Source organism: Balaenoptera musculus, chromosome 1 (genome assembly GCF_009873245.2).
Source record: "Balaenoptera musculus isolate JJ_BM4_2016_0621 chromosome 1, mBalMus1.pri.v3, whole genome shotgun sequence".
In the NCBI taxonomy this organism is placed as follows: Eukaryota; Metazoa; Chordata; class Mammalia; order Artiodactyla; family Balaenopteridae; genus Balaenoptera; species Balaenoptera musculus.
The window spans coordinates 55652150-55671910 of record NC_045785.1 but is presented as its reverse complement, the minus strand read 5'-3'; the positions used below and the strand labels follow the sequence as shown (position 1 = coordinate 55671910).

Here is a 19761-nt window from a genome sequence, read left to right as displayed (position 1 = left end):
ACTGAATCTTTAGATCAATTTGAGGAGAACTGACATCATACCAATACTAAGTCTTCCAATTCATGAGCATGGTATAGCACTCCATTCATAGGCATCTTCTTTAATTTCTCTCAGCATTGTTTTATAGTTATCATTGTAGAGTTTTTACAAATCTTCTCTTAATTTATCACTATGTATTTCATGTTTGGTGCTACTATAAATGGAAATTCTTTTTAAACTTTATTTTCCAACTGTTGCTGCTAGTACGTAGAAATACAATTCATTTTTTGTATATTGCCCTTCTATCTTGTGACCTAGCAAAGTTTACTTATTATATTTAGTGGTTGCTTTTTAGATTCTTAAGGCTTTTTCATGTAAACAGGCATGTCATATGCAAAGAGAGACATTTTTACTTTTCCTTTCCTATTTCATACCTTTTTTTAAACCTTGTTTCATTGACTAAAACCTCCAAGTTTATGTTGTTGAATAGAATTGGTAGAAGTGTACATTCTTGCCTGCTCTGACAATCTCTTTGTTTTAATTGGAGGATGTAGTAAATTTTCACTTAACTATCATCATTCAATCAAGGTTTACCACTTATCTATTTGTTTTCTATTCATCCTAATTAGTGTTTTTCCTTTCCTGACATTTTTTTTTTGGTTTAATCAAATGTTCTTAGAATTCCATTGTAATTAAACTGTTGACATTTTAGCTATAATTTTTGAATTTTTTAATGGTTGCTCTATGGATTACAATATACATTCCATAACTTATCACAGTCTACTCAAGAGTTAATATTTTTCTACTTCAGGTAAAATGTAATTACCCCACAAACAATTTCATTCACCTCATACTGTCCTTTGTACTATTGTTGTCAAATGTGTTATATCTACACACATTACAAGCCGCACCATGCAATGTTACAATTTTGTGTTTAATTAACTTTAATAAATAAATTAAGAAAAGAGAAAATATATAGTCTTTTTTATTTACCCACATAGTTACCAGTTGTTTAATCACAATTATACTCAGTGAGGGGCAACCTAGTGGGTGCAGGACAAGGATGTTGCTAAACATCCTACAACGTAGAGCACAGCCCCACTGAAACAAAGAATGATCCAGCCCAGAATGTCAACAGTGCCAAAGTTGAGAAACTGGCTTGAGATAAGATGCATTATTTTTATCTGATGGTTTTCAAGATAATTTCTTTATAACTTTGGTTTTCAGCATATTAACTGGTGTGCCAACATAATATTTTGTTTTTATTTATCCTGCTTTGCAGGGGAGTTCTCTGACTCTGTTCAATCTGTAAGGTTTTTTAAAGCAAACATGGGAAATGTTTTATCGTTATTTTTTCAAATATTTTATGCCCAATTATCTTTCTCCTCTCCTTCTGGGACTCAATTACACTTATTTTAGACTGCTTTATATTGTCCCATAGGTCCCTGAGGATCTGTTTATTGGTTTTCAACCTCTTTCTCTCTGTTCTTCAGACTGAATTATTTCTTTTGATTTGTCTTTATATTAATTGAACCTTTTTTCCTGCTTTCTCCAAACTTCTACAAAGCCCATCCAGTGTATTTTTTTTGGTGGATACTGTACTTTTTAGTTCTAGAGTTTCTATTCTTTTTTAAGTTTATGTTTCTTCCTGAAATTCCCCATCCGTTCATTTTTACTTTATTTCCTTTAAGTCCTGTTTATAATAGTTGTTTATAATAGTTGTTTTAAGTCTTTGTCTACTAATACCAACATCTGGTTCATCTTGGGGTCAGTTTCTATTAATTGCTTATCCCCTTAATTGTGGGTCACATTTTCTTGTTTTTTCAACTTTCTAATTATTTTTGTTTACTGAACATTGTGGATGATATATTCATAGATACTACGGATTGTATAACCTTCCTCTGAAGGCTGTTGATCTTTTCCGAGAAGGAGTCAACTTTTATGAACTCAAACTCCAAACTATCTCCTCTGTGCTGGAAAGGAATTGAATCTCTTCATGGTTCTTTAGCCTTCCATCTGGTGTTTGACACCAGGTCCCCTGGAGTCTCCCTCACACAAAGTTCAAAAGTCAGTCAAGTGTATTTGGGCTGAGTTTACACAGAGATTTTTCTGAGATTTCCCCCTTACTTTCCAGCCTTGCTAACAGTCCTGAGCTCTGTCCTCTGACTCCATCAGCTGGTAAGACTGCATCTTTCTACATAGACTGGCAGTGGGGTGGGATGGTGTTAGGCAAAAAGCCACAGAAACATAAATCTCATCCAATGCAGTTTTCCTCTTTCAAGGACTGGCTCCCCTTCAGTTTCTGCCTGCTTTTGGTAATTCTTCAGGGCCTTCAAATGTTTTTGTTTCATATTTGATACAATTTTAATAATCGTTATCTGCAGGAGGGATAATCTGATACAAGTAGCTTCACCAATACTAGAATGCCAATTAGGATTTTTAAATGTGATAGTTTTATTGGAAATAAAGAGTATTATATCCATCTATATTTTGACACAGCCATCTCTCCTAATCCTCATGCACAGTTGCTAGTACAAAGCAAACAACCAAACAGTTTCTATAAGACACTACTTTCATGCCTGAAGAAATTTCTCCATGGTATAAGGAAAATAATGTGGATTTTGGAATCAGAGAAATCCTTTACTAACTGCATAAACTTGAAAGATTATTTACCCCTTTATGCTTTTCCACTTGTATTATGGAAGTGGTCATTTAGATATCACAAGATTGTTAAAAAGATCAAATTTTTATATTACAAAGCATATAGTAAATGTTGAAAACAAACCTTGGTTTCTTTTCCTTGGACCTTTTCCTGCATTCTAACAGTGGAAATAGAAGGAATTCCTAAAGCATGACCAACTTTTACTAGTTATTCAATTAGTAACATTTAATTAAGTTTAGGTTATAAGGAAAGAACACAAGGAAAGAAAACAAATCTCACTTTATGAACAAGCATGAGGAAACAGCAGGGAATGTCCAAGGAGACACTGAATCAAGAGAGGATGCACACCTCCACAATTTCTCTGGTTAAGCAAGTGCAGAGGCAGGAGGAAGGCTGGCAATGCAAAGGCATCTTTATCACAGAATTTCTCCATGAGTAAATAGGAAAGGTCTTTCTATGGATATAAGTATATAATAAAACACAGTAATCTAACAAGCAAAACTGCTAGTGAGAAAAGCAACACAAATTTCAAAAATGAAAAAGTATAAAAATAACTTTTAAAGCTTAAATCACACATTTAACTGTTTTAAAAAATTTATTGTGCTTCCTCTTGTTTATGAAAGTAAATTTTGTTCCTTGTAAAAAAAAACCCAAAAAATTAGAATTGCACAGGACTATATTTTATAAATTTTTAAGATTAAAAAGATTATGAAAATTTACCATGTGTTTACACATTGTTTTACATGATTTTTAATATCTGCATTATATTTCCTGATAAAAATATGACATAATTTGTTTATTCAGTCTTATAGATTGTTGGAAATTTAGGTTGTTTCTAATTTTCACAACTATAAATTATTTATAAATGATTTTACACATCTCTGATAATTTCTTTGCCTTTTGTCACTTGTAAATATAATCAGCATATAAATAATGTTCTCATCTAAGTCATTACTTAAAATGTTAACAAATAAGGGAACAAAGATGGAGTTTTATGAAACATAGAAGAAAATGCCTTCCAAATTGCATCAATTCATGATTACTGTTCCTTAAATATAGGTATGTTGCTTTCTAATTACATCATCTTCCAATTCCTATTTCTCCATCTTTTCCACAGGTACATAAGAGACTTCATTATATCCAGCTTCACCATTTCTACAGAATCCATTTGACCTGTGTTTCTAGTATCCTATCATAAAAGCATAATCAGGCATCAATTGTTCTAAGTAATTTGCATGGGTTTTCTTTTCTAAGTTTATTAGAGACAGGTGAAGCCAACACAGCTGCTCTAAGAAAAGCAAAGTGGAGGTATTGCTCCCCCAGACAGGAAACAGCTGAGAAGGTGACTGCTCTGAGAAATAAGAAAGAATCAGAATTGTTAATTATAAGACTCTCATGATTACATAATCATATACTACTAACACGATATACACTCTTAGCTTAAGCCACCAAGAATAAGCTGAAGGAGAAAAGGCCAAAGCGAAATGGACATATTTAAGTAATGACAAAGTGTGTCTTTTGAATGTAATACTTTTAATGTTATTGATTGACTGATTGTTTTAAGAGTTAGCATAATAGTGCTAGTTATGATCATGTCTCTACATACACAAGCGGTGGGGAAAAACAGAGGCATTTCCTTGGGTTTCTTAGTCAGGTCTACACTGGTGTAAACCAGAGGTCAGCAGAATTTTTCTGTAAAGAGCCAGAGAGTAAATATCTGATCCTGTGGGCCACACAGTACCTGTTGTAACTACTCAACTCTGCTGTTGTAGCACAACGCACCATAGACAACGTGCAAATAAATGGATGTGGCCGTATCCCAGTAAAACTTTATTTACAAAACAGGTTGTGGGCTGGATTTGGTCTGTCATTTGCTCACCACTGGTGTAAACAATGCAATGTAAATATCTAGGCAAAATCATATTTAGCAATCTTCTGAACATGTCCTAAAATTCCAAATGGCGAGCAAGAAATACTGTATAGATCAGTGCAATTTTAATTCCTTATGATATTACAAGAATCACATTTTCATATCCAGTGAACTCAGTATATAGTTGAAGCAATTTTTCTATATATCATCAAAACCTGAGAATCATGTACCTGTGCATAATCACCAAAAGGTTGAGAATAAGCAATGCACTTCTCCAATGTGTGTTGCGATTCACTTCCCTGAGAGATTGCATCCAGAATGTTGCTTGCAATTCCAGTCTTCTGTAGAGTGATTTTACTTGCAGGGGCTTAAGGCAAAATCAATACATATATTTCAGTTAGGTTGTTTTATTATAAATTACAGAGTACAAAACCCGTTAATTCAGCATATTCTCGAATAGAACACAAATTTTAGTTTGCCAGTAAATATCTACATTTATTACTCCTGAGGGAAAAAAATATAGTATGTGATATTGTCTCGTTTGTTTAAAACAACGAAAATGGAAGCCTGCCTTATGGGTAAATGATCTTGATGGAAACATTTAAAAAGTATATGTCTAATCTCTGAAATAAGGCATACGAAATGTAAATTAACCATTCTTATTAATGCAATAGTTGTAACCATCAATTTTTAGATCAGATAAAAATACAGTAGGCATACCAGAAGCACATTAAATTTTTTTCTGGCTTGAAAATTTTTTTAAATTACAAATTAATTAATTAATTACAAATTAATGTTTTGGTTCAAGAGGATACTTCATAAAATACAAAGAATGTATATTAAAAACAAAATTTATCTTTCACCTCTTTTCATTCAATTCTATTCTTTTTCCCAGAGGTAACAGTTTAGAATTAATTTTCTCTGATTTACTTAATGCATTTACACATTCAAACACATACATATAAGAATACATAGCTTTAAATAAACATAAATGGAATCATTCTATGCACACATTTGCTTCTTCCACTTAACCATTTGCTTTAGAGATCATTTCATATTAGTACATGTAGCATTCCCTCAATTATATATTCCATTTTATGACAAACTATTTAACCATTCCCCTATTGATGACCATTAAGGCACTTTCCAATGTTTCACTATTGAAAACCAATGTTGTAGTGAATATCTTAGTGCCTAGAGCACACCACATTTGTGATTTTCTCTTAAAACTATATTTGAATTAATAGTTTTAATTTACTAATTGAAGGCCTGAGGAGGGCCTCTAAAAGAGTAAATGAGAATTCCACTTCTGCCGATTATTAGTAACTAATATATTCGGGGGTATTTGGCAAATACTCTGGCTATATTAGATTACACAGAGGTTTAAACTTCATATTTTAGAAATATGATTCTATATATATTGTAAAGAATTATAGTATTGCCAAATAATTCCTTAATCCAATTATTTTCAATCATGATTCCATAATAATTCAATAAATTGATTATATGCTTAATAACATATTATAAAAAAAGTTTTCCTTAAATAAAATAGAATGCATTTTAAAAGCTTTAATTTAGTTATTCTTTCAATTTATGGACTAGGGTCATAACTTGGGCTTTAATTGGTTAATAGGCATTATTTGCTTCCATTAAGTTAAAAATTAAAGTAAAACTCATTATGAAAATTATTCAATAAAACTCCAAAATACTAATACTGAGCTCTTACTTACATGATAAGCACACACTGGGCAACACACTTGCTAAGTTCAAGTATGGATTTTTACTGAGCCGAATTTCTTTCGGTGGTTCTCCCAAGAGTGAAGTCTGATTCTTAGAGGCAGCCTATTTATCAAAAACAAGAGAGTGGGTGCTTAATAAGAGGTACAAGAAAATAAAAATGCAGGAAGAGTAGAGAAATACTTTTTCTTCAATAAATCTGGTCTAGTATGATAAAAATTTGTGAAACCTAATGTTTGAAGCTATAAATTTGTGAAATATTTCTGGATACTGATTAAAATGATCACATTTCACCTGCTACTATTTTTCCAATTAGTTTTAAAAAGCTACTCTGGAACCACAGAACTTTAGAACTGAAAGAGAACTAAAGGCAGTCTTGTACAACCTTCTCATTTGAACCAGGAGAGAATTCATGTTCACAAGAAGAAACAAATCCCATACCTTATTTTCAGAAATACTATCATCAACATTTACTTATTAAGATATTTACTTAATATTTGGCCACAGCCATATGACAAAGGCAAAGCTTATTTATCTCTGGTATTAAAAATAATACCAAATAAAATAAATGGATTTAATAAAATCCAATTCAACATTTAGATGATAACCCTAGAAATTCATATTTATTGAAGATATATGATATCAGTATATATATATTTAAAATAAACTTATTTATTTATTTATTTTTGGCTGCATTGGGTCTTCGTTGCTGCACGCAGTCTTTCTCTAGTTGTGGTGAGCTGGGGATACTCTTAGTTGTGGTGCACGGGCTTCTCATTGCAGTGGCTTCTCTAGTTGCGGAGCACGGGCTCTACGGCACACAGGCTTCAGTAGTTGTGGCTCGCAAGCTCTAGAGCGCAGGCTCAGTAGTTGTGGCACACTGGCTTAGTTGCTCCGCGGCATGTGGGATCTCCCCGGACCAGGGCTCGAACCCATGTCTCCTGCACTGGCAGGCGGATTCTTAACCACTGCACCAACAGGGAAGTCCTGATATCAGTATATTTTTATATAACTAGGTGTAAGGGTTCTAGTATTTCTTTAACAGAAAAATAAGGAGACAAAATCATGGGCTGATTCCTCAGTATATTTCATATTATTCTGCCAGAATTTTTACTTTTCACTCTAGGATGGTAAAGATTTTAAAATAAGACACAATTCAGGTTGGTTAATGCTAGTAGCTATGTTTTCTTTTAAATTAATTTTTATTTTGTTCCCTGAACAGAATGAAGAAAGCATAATCTCAAGAGCTTCTTCTATATTTGAGAGCCAAAGCTCCTTACATTTGTTCCTTATCTGGCCAATATTATTGTATTTAGACAGAGGAAGCTGTCTTGTACATCTTCATAAGCCCCCCAAAAGTCCACATTTGCTTGTGATATGTAAATCACAGATGACGATGTATTCATTCATTCATATGTGTATACTGAATACTTACTATGCTCTAGGCACTGTCGTAAGCATTGGTAATACTAAAATGAGTAAGACAGGGGTACTATCCTTAAGAAATTCAGTCTAGTAGATAAGATAGTTCAAGAGAAGTATAAGATGGAACCATAAGGTTACAAATGGGAGCTAAAACCATTAGATATATACCAAAGGAAAGCATATAGCATGAAAAGGGACAGAACCCTAGAGAAAATCCCGTTATTGAGTAAAGGAGAGGTAGCCAGCAAAGAAGTTTCTGATTTTGTTTCTAAAGTACTCAAATTGCTAAAGTAATCAGATTATATCCATAGCAGGGATTCTCAGCTCTAGCTATGCATGAGAATCACTTTAAAAACTCAAAAATTAAATAAATAAATAAATACAGAGTCTCTCAACAAAGAAAAGCCATGGACCAAATGGCTTCACTGGAGAATTCTACCAAGTTCTACAAGGAATTAACATCAACCCTTCTCAAACTCTTCCACAAAATTAAAGAAGAGAGAACGACTCTTAACTCATTCTATGAGACCAGTATTACACTGGTACCAAAGCCAGAAAGACACTACAAGAAAACTACAAAACAATATCCCTTATGAATACTGATGCAAAAATCATCAACAAAATACTAGCAAACCAAATTCGGCACATTATTAAAAGAATTATATACCATAACCAAGTGGTATTTCTTCCTAGAATGCAAGAATGATTCAACATACAAAAATCATTCAATGTAATATACCCCACTAACAGACTGAGGGAAGAAATGCATGATCACCTCAATTAATGCAAAAAAAGCATTTGACAAAATTCAACACACTTTCATGATTAAAATTAAACACTTTCAACAAACAATTAATAGAAGGAAACTACCCTAACATAACAAAAAGCCAACATTATACTCAATGGTGATCTTCTTCTAAGATCAAGAAAAAGACAAATATACCTGCTTTCACAACATCTGTTCAATATAGTATTGGAAGTTCTAGCCAGAGCAATTAGGCAGGAAAAAGAAAAACAAAAAGCTTTCAAACTGAAAAGGAGGAAGTAAAATTAGTTCTCTTTGCAGGTGACATGAAAATCCTAAAGATTACATACACACACACGCACAAAATGTTAGAACTAATAAAAGAATTTAGCAAAGTCGCAGGACAGAAAATCAACATGCAAAAATCAGTTGTGTTTCTATACACTAATAATGAACAATCCAAAAGGAAAATTTTTTTAAATTTCCACTGACAATAGCATCAAAAAGAATAAAGTAATTAGGAATTAACTGAACCAAGGAGGAGAAATACTTGTACACTTAAACGTACAAAACATTGCTGAAAGAAAGTAAAGACATAAATAAATGAAAAGACATCCCTTGTTCATGTATTGGAAGATTTAATATTGTTAAAATGTCAGTACTAACCAAAGTGATCTACAAATTCAATATAATCCCTATCAAAATTCTAACTTTTTTGGGCAGAAATAGAAAACTCCATCCTAAAATTGATATGACACATCAAGGAACCCCAAACAGTCAAAACAATATTGAAAAAGATGAACAATAATGGAAGGCTCATACTTTCTAATTTTCAAGTTTACTACACAGCTACAGTAGTCTCAACAGTATGGTACTGGCATAAAGACAAACATAAAGACCAACAGAATAGGATAGAGAGCCCAGAAACAAATTATTGCATATACAGTTAAATGATTTTCAGTAAGTGTCAAAACTGTACAATGGGGATAGGCAGTCTTTTCAACAAAAATGATGGGAATTCTGGACATCCACGTAAAAGAATGAAGTGGATCCTTACCTAACACCATATACAAAAATGAACTCAAAATGGATCAAAGTCTTAATTGTAAGAGCTAAAACTATAAAAGTCTTAAAAGAAAAGCTCAGGTGAAAAGCTTCATTAACATTGGATTTGGCAATCATTTCTTAGAGATGACATCAAAAACAGAAGCAAAAAAAAAAAAAATAGATCATATGTAGGGCCACAAAACAAGTCTTAACAAATTTAAGAGTACTGAAATCATATCAAGGATTGTTCTGACTATAATGGTATGAAACCAGGAATCAATACTACAAGGAATATTGGAAAATTCACAGATATAACACACTCTTGAACAACAAAGAAGTCAAAGAAGAAATCAAAAGAGACATCAGAAAGTATCTTGAGACAAATGAAAATGGAAACACAACATACCAAAACTTATGGGCTGCAGAAAAAGCAGCTTAAACGGGAAGTTTATAGCAATAAATGTCTACATGAAGGAAAAAGAAAGATCTCAAAGAAACAATCTAACTTTACACCTCAAGTTACTAGCAAAAGAAGAACAAACCAAGCCCAAAATTAGCAGAAGAAAGGAAATAATAAAGATTAGAGCAGAAATAAACAAAATAGCACTAAAAACACAGATCAGTGAAATTAAGTGTTGGTGTTTTGAAAAGATAAACAAAATAGACAAATTTAGCTACAATAACCAAGAGAAAAAGAGAAGACTCAAGTAAATACAATTGACCCCTGAACAACAAGAGTTTGAACTGTGCAGGTTCACTTATATGTGGATTTTTAAAAATAAACATAGTATGTGTATTTTCTTTTTACATATCTTTGAATTAACTAAGTGTGGGGAAAAGTTTGTGTTCAATTAGTGATCACAGTATGTGTAATCAAAAAGGGTCCTGATTCTATCCAAACTGTTTCAGCTTCCTGTCCTTGAGTGAGTCATTTATCAATGCCTTTGTTTTTGAGGCAGAGATATCAGTACATGGATTTTTGACTGCTCGGCAGGTCAGTGCCCCTAACCCCTTTGTTGTTTAAGGGTCAACTGCAGTTATAAATGGAAGAGGAGACATTACAACTACAGATACCACAGAAATACAAAGAATCATAAGTGATTATTATCAACAAATGTATGCCAACAAATTGGGTAACCTATGAAAAAATGGATAAATTGCTAGAAACAAACAACCTACCAAGACTGAATCAAGAAGAAATAGAAAATATGAATGGACCAATAATGAGTAAGGAGTAATCAAATACCTGACAACAATGAAAAGCCCAGGACCAGGTGGTTTCACTGCTGAATTCTACCAAACATTTAAAGAAGAATTAACACCAATCCTTCTGAAACTCTTCCCAAAAATTGAAGAAGAAGGAATACCTCCTAACCTGTTTTATGAGGCCAGCATTGCCCTCATACCAAAGCCAGACAAAAACATTACAAGAAAAGAAAACTACAGGCCAATATCCCTGATGAACACAGATTCAAAAATCCTTAACACAATACTAGCAACCCTAAATGAAATACTAGCAACCTGAATTTGACAACACATTAAAAGGATTGTACTCTGTGATCAAGTGGGATTTATCCCTGGGATGCAAGGATGGTTCAACACAGGCAAATCAATAAATGTGATACACCACATTAACAGAATAAAGGATAAAAACCATATGACTGTCTCAATAGATGCAAAAAACACCTTGGACAAAATTCAACATCATTTCATGATCAAAACTCTCAACAAATTGGGCATAGAGGAAATCTATATACCTCAACATAATAAAAGCCATATATAAAGGACATACCCACAGCTAACATCATAGCTTTTCCTCTAAGATCAGGAAAAGGACAAGGACGCCCACTCTCACCACTTCTATTCAACATAGTATTGGAAGTCCTAGCCAGAGCAATTTGGCAAGAAAAAAGAAATAAAAGGCATCTAAATCAAAAAGGAAGAAATTGAACCATCTCTGTTTGCATCTGTTGCATTTCTATATACTAACAATGAACTACTCAAAAAGAAATTAGGAAAACAATCCCAGTTATAATACCACCAAAAAGAGTAAAATACTTAGGAATAAATTTAGCCAAGGAGATGACAGATCTGTATACTGAAAACTATATGACATTGATAAAAGAAATCAAAAATTACACAAATAACTGGAAAGATATCCTGGGTTCATGGATTAGAAGAACTAATATTGTTAAAATGTCCACACTGCCCAAAGCGATCTACAGATTCAATGTAATCCCTATCAAGATTTCAACGGCACTTTTCACAGAAATAGAACGAACAATCCTAAAATTTATGTGGAACCACAAAAGATCCTGAATAGCTAAAGCAATCTTGAGAAAAAGTTCAAAGCAGAGGCATCACACTTCCTGGTTCCAAACTATATTACAAAGCCATAGTCATCAAAACAGTATGGTACTTGCATAAAAACAGACACACTGACCTATGAAAAGAATAGAGCCCCGAAGTAAAGCCATATATATGTGGTCAACTAATATTTGAAAAGGGTGCCAAGAATACACAATGGGTAAAGGACACTCTCTTTAATAAACGGGTGTTGGGAAAACTGTATGCCCATATGGAAAAAAATGAGACTGGATCCTGATCTTACATCACACACAAATATTTACTCAAACTGGATTAAAGACTTAAATATAAGACCTGAAACCATAAAACTAGAAGAAAATATAGGGGAAAAGCTACGTGACATTGGTCTTAGCAATCATTTTTTGGATATGACACCAAAAGCATAGACAACAAAAGCAAAAATAAGCAAGTGCTAAAAAGCTAAACTAAACTAAAGAGCTTCTCTACAGCAAAGGAAACAATCAACAAAATTAAAAGGCAACTTATGGAATGGGAGAACATATTTGCAAACCATATATCTGAGAAGGGGTTAATATCCAAAATATATTTAGGAACTCATATGACTCAATAGCAAAGAAAACAAATAACCCAATTAAAAAATAGCAAAGAATCTGAATAGACATTTTTGCAAAGAAGATATACAGGTGACCAATAGGCATATGAAGAGGTGCTTAACATCACTAATCATTGGGGAAATGCAAATCCAAAACCACAATGAGACACGATGTTGGTGAGGATGTGGAGAAATTGGAACCCTCGTGCTTTGCTGGTGGAAATGAAAAATGGTACAGCTGCTGTGGAAAATAGAACGGCAGTTCCTCAAAAAATAAGATATAGATGTACCATATGATTCAGCTATTCCACTTCTGGGTAAATACCCCAAAGAATTGAAAACAGGGACTCAAACAGATATTTGTATATAGCAGCATTTTTCACAAGAGCCCAAAGATGGAAACAACCCAAATGTCCATCAATGGATGAATGGATAAAGAAAATGTAGTCTAGGGACTTCCCTGGTGGCGCAGTGGTTAAGAATCCACCTGCCAATGCAGGGGACACAGGTTTGAGCCCTGGTCCGGGAAGATCCCACATGCCGCAGAGCAACTAAGCCAGCGAGCCACAACTACTGAGCCCGTGCGCCACAACTACTGAAGCCCGTGCATCTAGAGCCCATGCTCCGCAACAAGAGAAGCCACTGCAATGAGAAGCCCGCACACCACAACAAAGAGTAGCCACCACTCACCGCAACTAGAGAAAGCCTGTGGGCAGCAACGAAGACCCAACACAGCCAAAAATAAATAAATAAATAAAAAATTTTAATGTAGTCTATAAATACAATAGAATATTATTCAGCCTTTAAAAAAAGGAAATTCCAATACATGCTATAACATGGATGACCCTTGAAGACACTACTGTGATGGAAATAAGTCAGACACAAAGGACAAAAACTGTATCATTCCACTTACTTTGGGTACCTAGAGTAGTCAAATTCTAAGACAGAAAGTAAACAGTGTTTACTGGAGGCTGGGGAGAAGGGAAAATGGAGAGTTGTTGAATGGGTACAGAGCTGCAATATGGGATGATGAAAAAGTTCTGGAGATGGATAGTAGTGATAGTTGCAAAACAATGTGAATGCACTTAATGCCACTGAGTTGTACACTTAAAATTCAGATCTCACCCCTATCTCTCTGAATCAGATTCTCAGGGCTGAGGAAGTTAGAGTCCAAACCTCTCCATCTTCTTTTTTTTTTTTTTTTTAAACTCTAGTGGTGATTCTGACAAAAAAGATAGAATCAAGAATCACTAGTCAACATAATATTAAAGATGCAGGTCTAAAAATCTACAGCCGAGTTTAACCAACTGTGTAACAAAGTCCAAAATCTTGCTACATACTTGGAAAACATACTTGAGGTTACCTGGTCCAAGCCCCTATTGTCAGGAAAGAAGAATCACTTCTACAACAATCTGTACAGATGTTCACCTGGGGTCTGCATAATCATTTTCAGTGATATGACATTCACATCTTTGTGAAAGTGTCAAGCTTTTTCTTTGTTTGAAAACTTCAACTATTCTTTGTTATATTAAGCCTAAATCTGCTTTTTGGATGTCATACTTATTGAACTAATTCTGCCCACTAGAGAAACATAAAATACCATGTGACTAGACTAGTCTGTAAATTTTTTTTTTTTAATGTCAAATTAAATGTCAGCTGGTCAACCCTTGCCAAGTTCCATGTATCTATTTCCTTCAATTCTTCTTCACGGGACTTGTTTTCCAGGCCCTGCCCCACTTCACCTGTCTTCTTCCAGATACACTCTCATTTGCCCATTATGTGAATCACCTCAAGTCCAGTTTTTCTAAAGACCCTAGTGCTTTCAATGAATTAAAAAGTCTGTGCAAAAACATACAGACTATTGATATATGAGTTTTATTTAACTTCCCTCAATAACTTAAGCAATTAATCCTGCAGATAAATCTTTAAAATTCATTCTATGAAGAACTACCTTAGCTTCCTCAATGTATAATTATAGGCAGTCTATCCATACCTCCTGCCATGACTAGGTGACACCAAAACCTCTTACAAAGTCAATATTATTATTTTGACATTTGAATATAGCCAACTACAAGAACTGTTTCCTCACATGCCACTTCTAATCCAAAGGGTATTTTAGGGTACAAGTTAAAAAAATTAAATGTACTTTATTCTACCTACCAATTATAACATTTACAAATATCAGTGGTTTATAAAACAATAAAATTTTGGGTAAAAACCTCCAGAATTAAAACCAAGATTAGATTCTTTTGAACAGACCAGAGATTAATAACTGGCTTTGAAATTTTTCAGATAAAATAGAATTTATTCTGCCTTTAAATATTAAAATAATACTTAATTAGCTACAGAATATACATTTTAGAAAAAAATTAGTATATTTTAAAGAACAGCATTATTATTTACTAAGAAATCCTTATAAATAATATCATTATATAATTGGATAAGTATTAATGGTACTACTACACTTTTCCAAACTACAAAACTTTGAACTTACATTCCTTTATATTTGAAAACTATGCATATCTCAAAGTTTTTAGAAAAGCAAATGTTTATAGGAATAAAGAATTCATATTTAAATATTTCATAATAACAGATTTTTAAAAAATTTTATAAAAATTAAATTATTTTATTTACAGACAAACTGGCAAGTAATTAAGCAGAATCCCAAACATCATTTAGCATAACTTATCAAAGGATGGATTTTTGTTTGTTTATAATGACAGGTTTTGTTTTTTTTTTTAAGAGTCCAATATTTTCTTCTCTTTTGAGAAGTAAATGTACAGTATGAAAAAGTCTTCATGTCACTGACATATTATAGGAATTATCTAGTTTATAATCCATATTTATATACTTTAAGTATATTATCAACTTCCTTTGAAATTCAAAAATAGTTAAGATTGCTTGATACTTCATAAATTATACCACCTGTAAAATAACCAAAAATTAGATTACTCTCGAATTAGAATAATTTCATTTAAGATATAGTTTAAAAGGAATATGTATATATTCCTTTGTAGTATATACATACATGTAGTATACACATATATACTTCATGTATATACATGTATGCATTTATATGTATGTGTATGCATGCATGCACAGTCTCTCTCTCTCTCACACACACACACACACACACAGAGTTTTCTTACCCCTGAACTTATCTCCAGGCCTTTTGGCTGACTTTGTTGTTGTTTATGATGTCCCGTGAGCAAGCCTCCAGCAGTAAGGTTTGGAAAGCTCTGAAGATAAGCCTGTGACCCTGAGAAATTTCCTTCTGCCATCCCCACCAAGGCTGGCTGTTTCTCCTGAGTGTTCCCATGCCCTGGCCCAGCTTGTCCAGCAATGTGCTGATTTGGAAGGAATGGTAACATGCCCATGCCAGCTGTTATAGTTGTTTGAGTTGGAATCAAATTAGATGCTGTAGTGAACCACAAATGCAAAAAGTTTTTGGTTAGATGAGGCTTATTCACAATAGTCCTTTCAATTTTGTCAAGTTATGGGCAAAATGTGCAGAAACCTATTTTTTTTACCTATTAGAGAATAGTTAAAATACAAAAGGTGAGGTTAAAGGTTATAAATTAGCAGCCTGCTGTATGGAAAAACAAAAACCTCTAATAGTAATCGTGCTTTTCCTATTTTCAACAACTTCCAGGAAAATCTCAAGGATATTATATTTTTTAGTTCCAAGTTTTAATTGTACATTTTAGAAGGTGAGAGCAAAATTTATATACTTTTTGGCATTTAAGTTATATCAGTGCCTTTTTTTTAATGCCCAGTCATTGTAATTTGCCTGCTTTCATATTTGAAGGGAATAATTAACTAAGCCTTCAGTTTAAAAGAAGGCTCTGACACTCAAAAATTAATAAAGTTACATTAAACCCAACAATACATTTAGTCAGCCAGCTTGTACCCACTCATTAAGAGTCAACTGTGCTATCTCTTCCCAGCTCTTGAGTTCAACGTCTTTGCATGAGTAATCTGAAATCAGCCATGGTTGGACTGTTTACACACAGAAATCCACAAATGCTACAAATCAAGACTTTTTTTAACCCAGAGAGCTGGTTTTTAAACACCAGCACACCACTGGTTTAAAAAAACATCAATATTTATGAATAGCTAAGCACCAAATGAAAGTTTAACACATTAAAGTTTTACATTGTTATTTACAGGGAATAACAAGAAATTCTGGAAGAAATAAAATTTTAATAGGAAAATTCTGAACCATTCCATTTTTTAAAACTCTATAGGTCAAAACTAAATGAAAAGAGCTAGTTTTGACAACTACCTTAATTAAATCAAAGTTATATTTTACAAATTCACTAAACAAATTTCTTAAATTATTTTTAGTACTAACTATTTAGAGATAGATTCTCAGTTCTATCTTTTAGCAATATATTTATTTGGACACTTTGAATTTTCAGTGTTCTTAAAGCAGCAGTGCTAAAGCAAATGGCTAATTATTTAATCCAACACAAATTATAAATATCTGTATAAGCTTTCAGGCATACAATATTTAATTTTTAGGACAGACTCCATCACACCCTAAAAATGTCTGTACCTGTCTGTGTACTGGTTTAACTTTTGCCCAATTCCAATAGTCTGAATTGATTATTTGACCATTTGACTTGGTTTTATGTACAAGAGGCTAAATACGCTACCCATATTTAACTGACTTGGTTTTTTTTCTTTTTTATCACTGGTGGACTTTCTCTTTTTTTTCCCCCTCAGCAAGCTCACTTCAAACAAATTTCAATTAAACTTCAAGTTGAAAGTGCCTTTCAAAATCACATAAGACATCTTGGTATACTACCATGCTATTATTCTGAAAAGAAAAATAATTGTTCTGTTTAAATTTGTTATATTTTAGAGGCACATAATACACATTTTTTTTTTACTACTAATTTGGAGCTCACATTTTAGAAATGATACAAATAAACAATCAAACTTTAAATTTACAATTACCAGATATTTCTTAATAAAAGCTAAGGGTTTCTTATCCAGGCAAAAGTTAAATGGATCCCTATGTAATGTGCTGTCAGCCCAGTGGGCAGCATGTCAGTCTCAAATAGATCTATGTCTTTGCCTCATGCTGCTGTGAACCTTCATCAAATATTAAAGCATATCCAACAGAGAAAGTCTTATCTTGGCATAGAAGCAAGTCCATCAATAAATAACTATCAATAGTATTCTAATATTAAAAATAGAAAAGCCAAGAGGGCTCTTGAAATTTTAAATGATTGAATAAAACTCAAATCTGACCTTCCTTTAAATAAAAGTAGAATACAGGTACACTATCTTTAAATCTCAAATCTGACTGTTTACTGACATCTCAGCAAATACACATCATTTACTTTTATGTGCTTCTCCAAGATGGCCCAACTCTGTTTTCAATGGAAGCGGTGACCCTATCCCTACTGCAGCTTGAAGTACCATAGCTGGGGGTTCTCCAAGTAAGCCTGGTTTCTGCAAAAGAAGAGAAGAAAAGACTTTTGCTCATGGCAGCAAGACATAACCTAATAAAAAAGCTACACATGTGAAAATTCATTAACAATCTGACCAACAGCCTGATTATAGAAAAGGAATGAACTCATTTCAAATGAAAAAAATAATTCCATACTTACATTATTAGTATGAATATTCTCAAACTTCATTAATTGTTGCTGTGTCAGTGGTACATGAGAAGGATTCTGAAGAAATAAATTAGAAGTATTACCCATAAGTGAGCTCTGTGAAAATGACAAAACATTAAGTAAGCTTAATTTTGAAGAGCTACTTGTTGTGTAATTCATTTTAAAGTTCAATTCCTGAGTTGATCTGAGCAAAAGCAACAGCTTCTTAATATTCTACTTTCTAATTACGGGCAACACTAATTAATTCTTTCAATAATACACAAGATGTGACCATACAGTCATGAAACTAATTCCATATCCCTTCCTTCTTTTCTTTCATCCTTCCTCCCCTCCCCTCACCCCTTTCTGGCTTTGATGTCAGTATCATTCAATCACTTATTTATTCATTTAATCATTCAACAAAGATTTATTGAGCACTTCTATGTGCCAGGTACTGTGCTACAATATGATCTGCCCTCATGGATCTTATAGTCCCCTGAGGAGGGGAGACATTAATTAATTATAAAAACATACAATTAAAAATGGCAATGAGTGTATGAAGGAAAAATACAAGGAGCTATGGGAACAAACAGTGGTGGAACTTGATTTAGATTGGTAAATTCAAGGAAGGTTTCCCTGAGGAACTAACTCTTGCACAGAGATCTGAAGGCTGTGGAGAAATAACTAGGTGAAGTCTGGGGGAACAAGGTGGTGCTGCGGTGGGAAGTATTCCAGGCAGAAGGAACAGCAGGAGCAAAGACCTAAGGAGAAGAGAAGAAAGCCCTTCAAGGACCAAAAGCAGTTCACCAGAGCTGGGACAGTGATACCTAAGGCATATGAGAGGCAGGAGAGGCCAGCTTAGACAGGCCTCAAGGCAAAATTAAGCAGTTGGTCTTTATTTTAAAGCAAAGGGAATATTGTCAATACTCTGGTCTCCCCTCCCATATCACTTCAAACCTTATTGTAATTAACTGTTTAATGCTTGTTTTCTCTATTTGTTGAAATTCTATAAGGATAAGGACTGTGAATATTCTGTTCAATGCTGTAGCCTCAATGACTAGCAGAGTGTCTAGTACATGTTAGATTTTCAATAAAATATGTTGAGTAAATGAATGAACCATGTACAGGTCATATGCTAGATTCTAAGAATGAAAAATAAACAAACAATAAGCCTTTTCCTTAAAAAGCTGCGTTTAGGAACAGACATTCATTCATTCAACCTATAACAACCCATTTATTATGTGTTAGGCTTGATTTGTAATTAGGCTTCTATATAGATGTAGCCTTAAACAGTACCTGAAATTAGTAGGTAATATTTATCTCTAATATTACGGATATTTATGTACACAAACATAGTTTAAAATACTTATCTGAAAAAGGTAAGAAAAAAATTTTTTACTCTCATAAATATATAAATTATTTCTATAACATTGATTAAATTTTAAGAATTAAGAGTTATTGTTCATTTATTTTTCTTTCTGTAAATACTTTTTTGAGTTAAGACCACATAAGACTTGTTTTGAGCTACTGAGTTATTTCTAGAAAAATATACCACAAAATATACCTCTTCCCTTCTTAATGCCCTACAAATAGGAATCAATAAATATATAAACTATGATGCTTTGATTACCTTAATTTGATCTGATTTCCTTATTAAGTTCTGTTTTTATGTAGGTACACTTACTACTAAGAATTTCATTTAAAAACAAAATACTCATTTAACTCCTTGAGAACTTTAAGTGTAAAGAACAAACAAAATATTCACTC

At 33.1% G+C, this 19761-nt stretch overlaps 1 protein-coding gene across 2 annotated transcripts in view; it reads right to left on the bottom strand.

Moving 5' to 3' along the window:
- Window positions 1–19761, bottom strand: part of RAVER2 (ribonucleoprotein, PTB binding 2) — a 112339-nt gene that overhangs the window by 33809 nt on the left and 58769 nt on the right. The window contains exons 7-11 of one of the 2 annotated variants that reach the window (XM_036853271.1): window positions 18007–18111; window positions 17737–17848; window positions 15535–15803; window positions 6242–6353; window positions 4742–4878 (exon numbers count right to left, since the gene is read on the bottom strand). In XM_036853271.1, coding sequence (XP_036709166.1) covers window positions 4742–4878; window positions 6242–6353; window positions 15535–15803; window positions 17737–17848; window positions 18007–18111 — 735 coding nt within the window. The remainder of the gene's footprint in view (window positions 1–4741; window positions 4879–6241; window positions 6354–15534; window positions 15804–17736; window positions 17849–18006; window positions 18112–19761) is intronic. The other variant, XM_036853279.1, reaches the window with a different exon arrangement.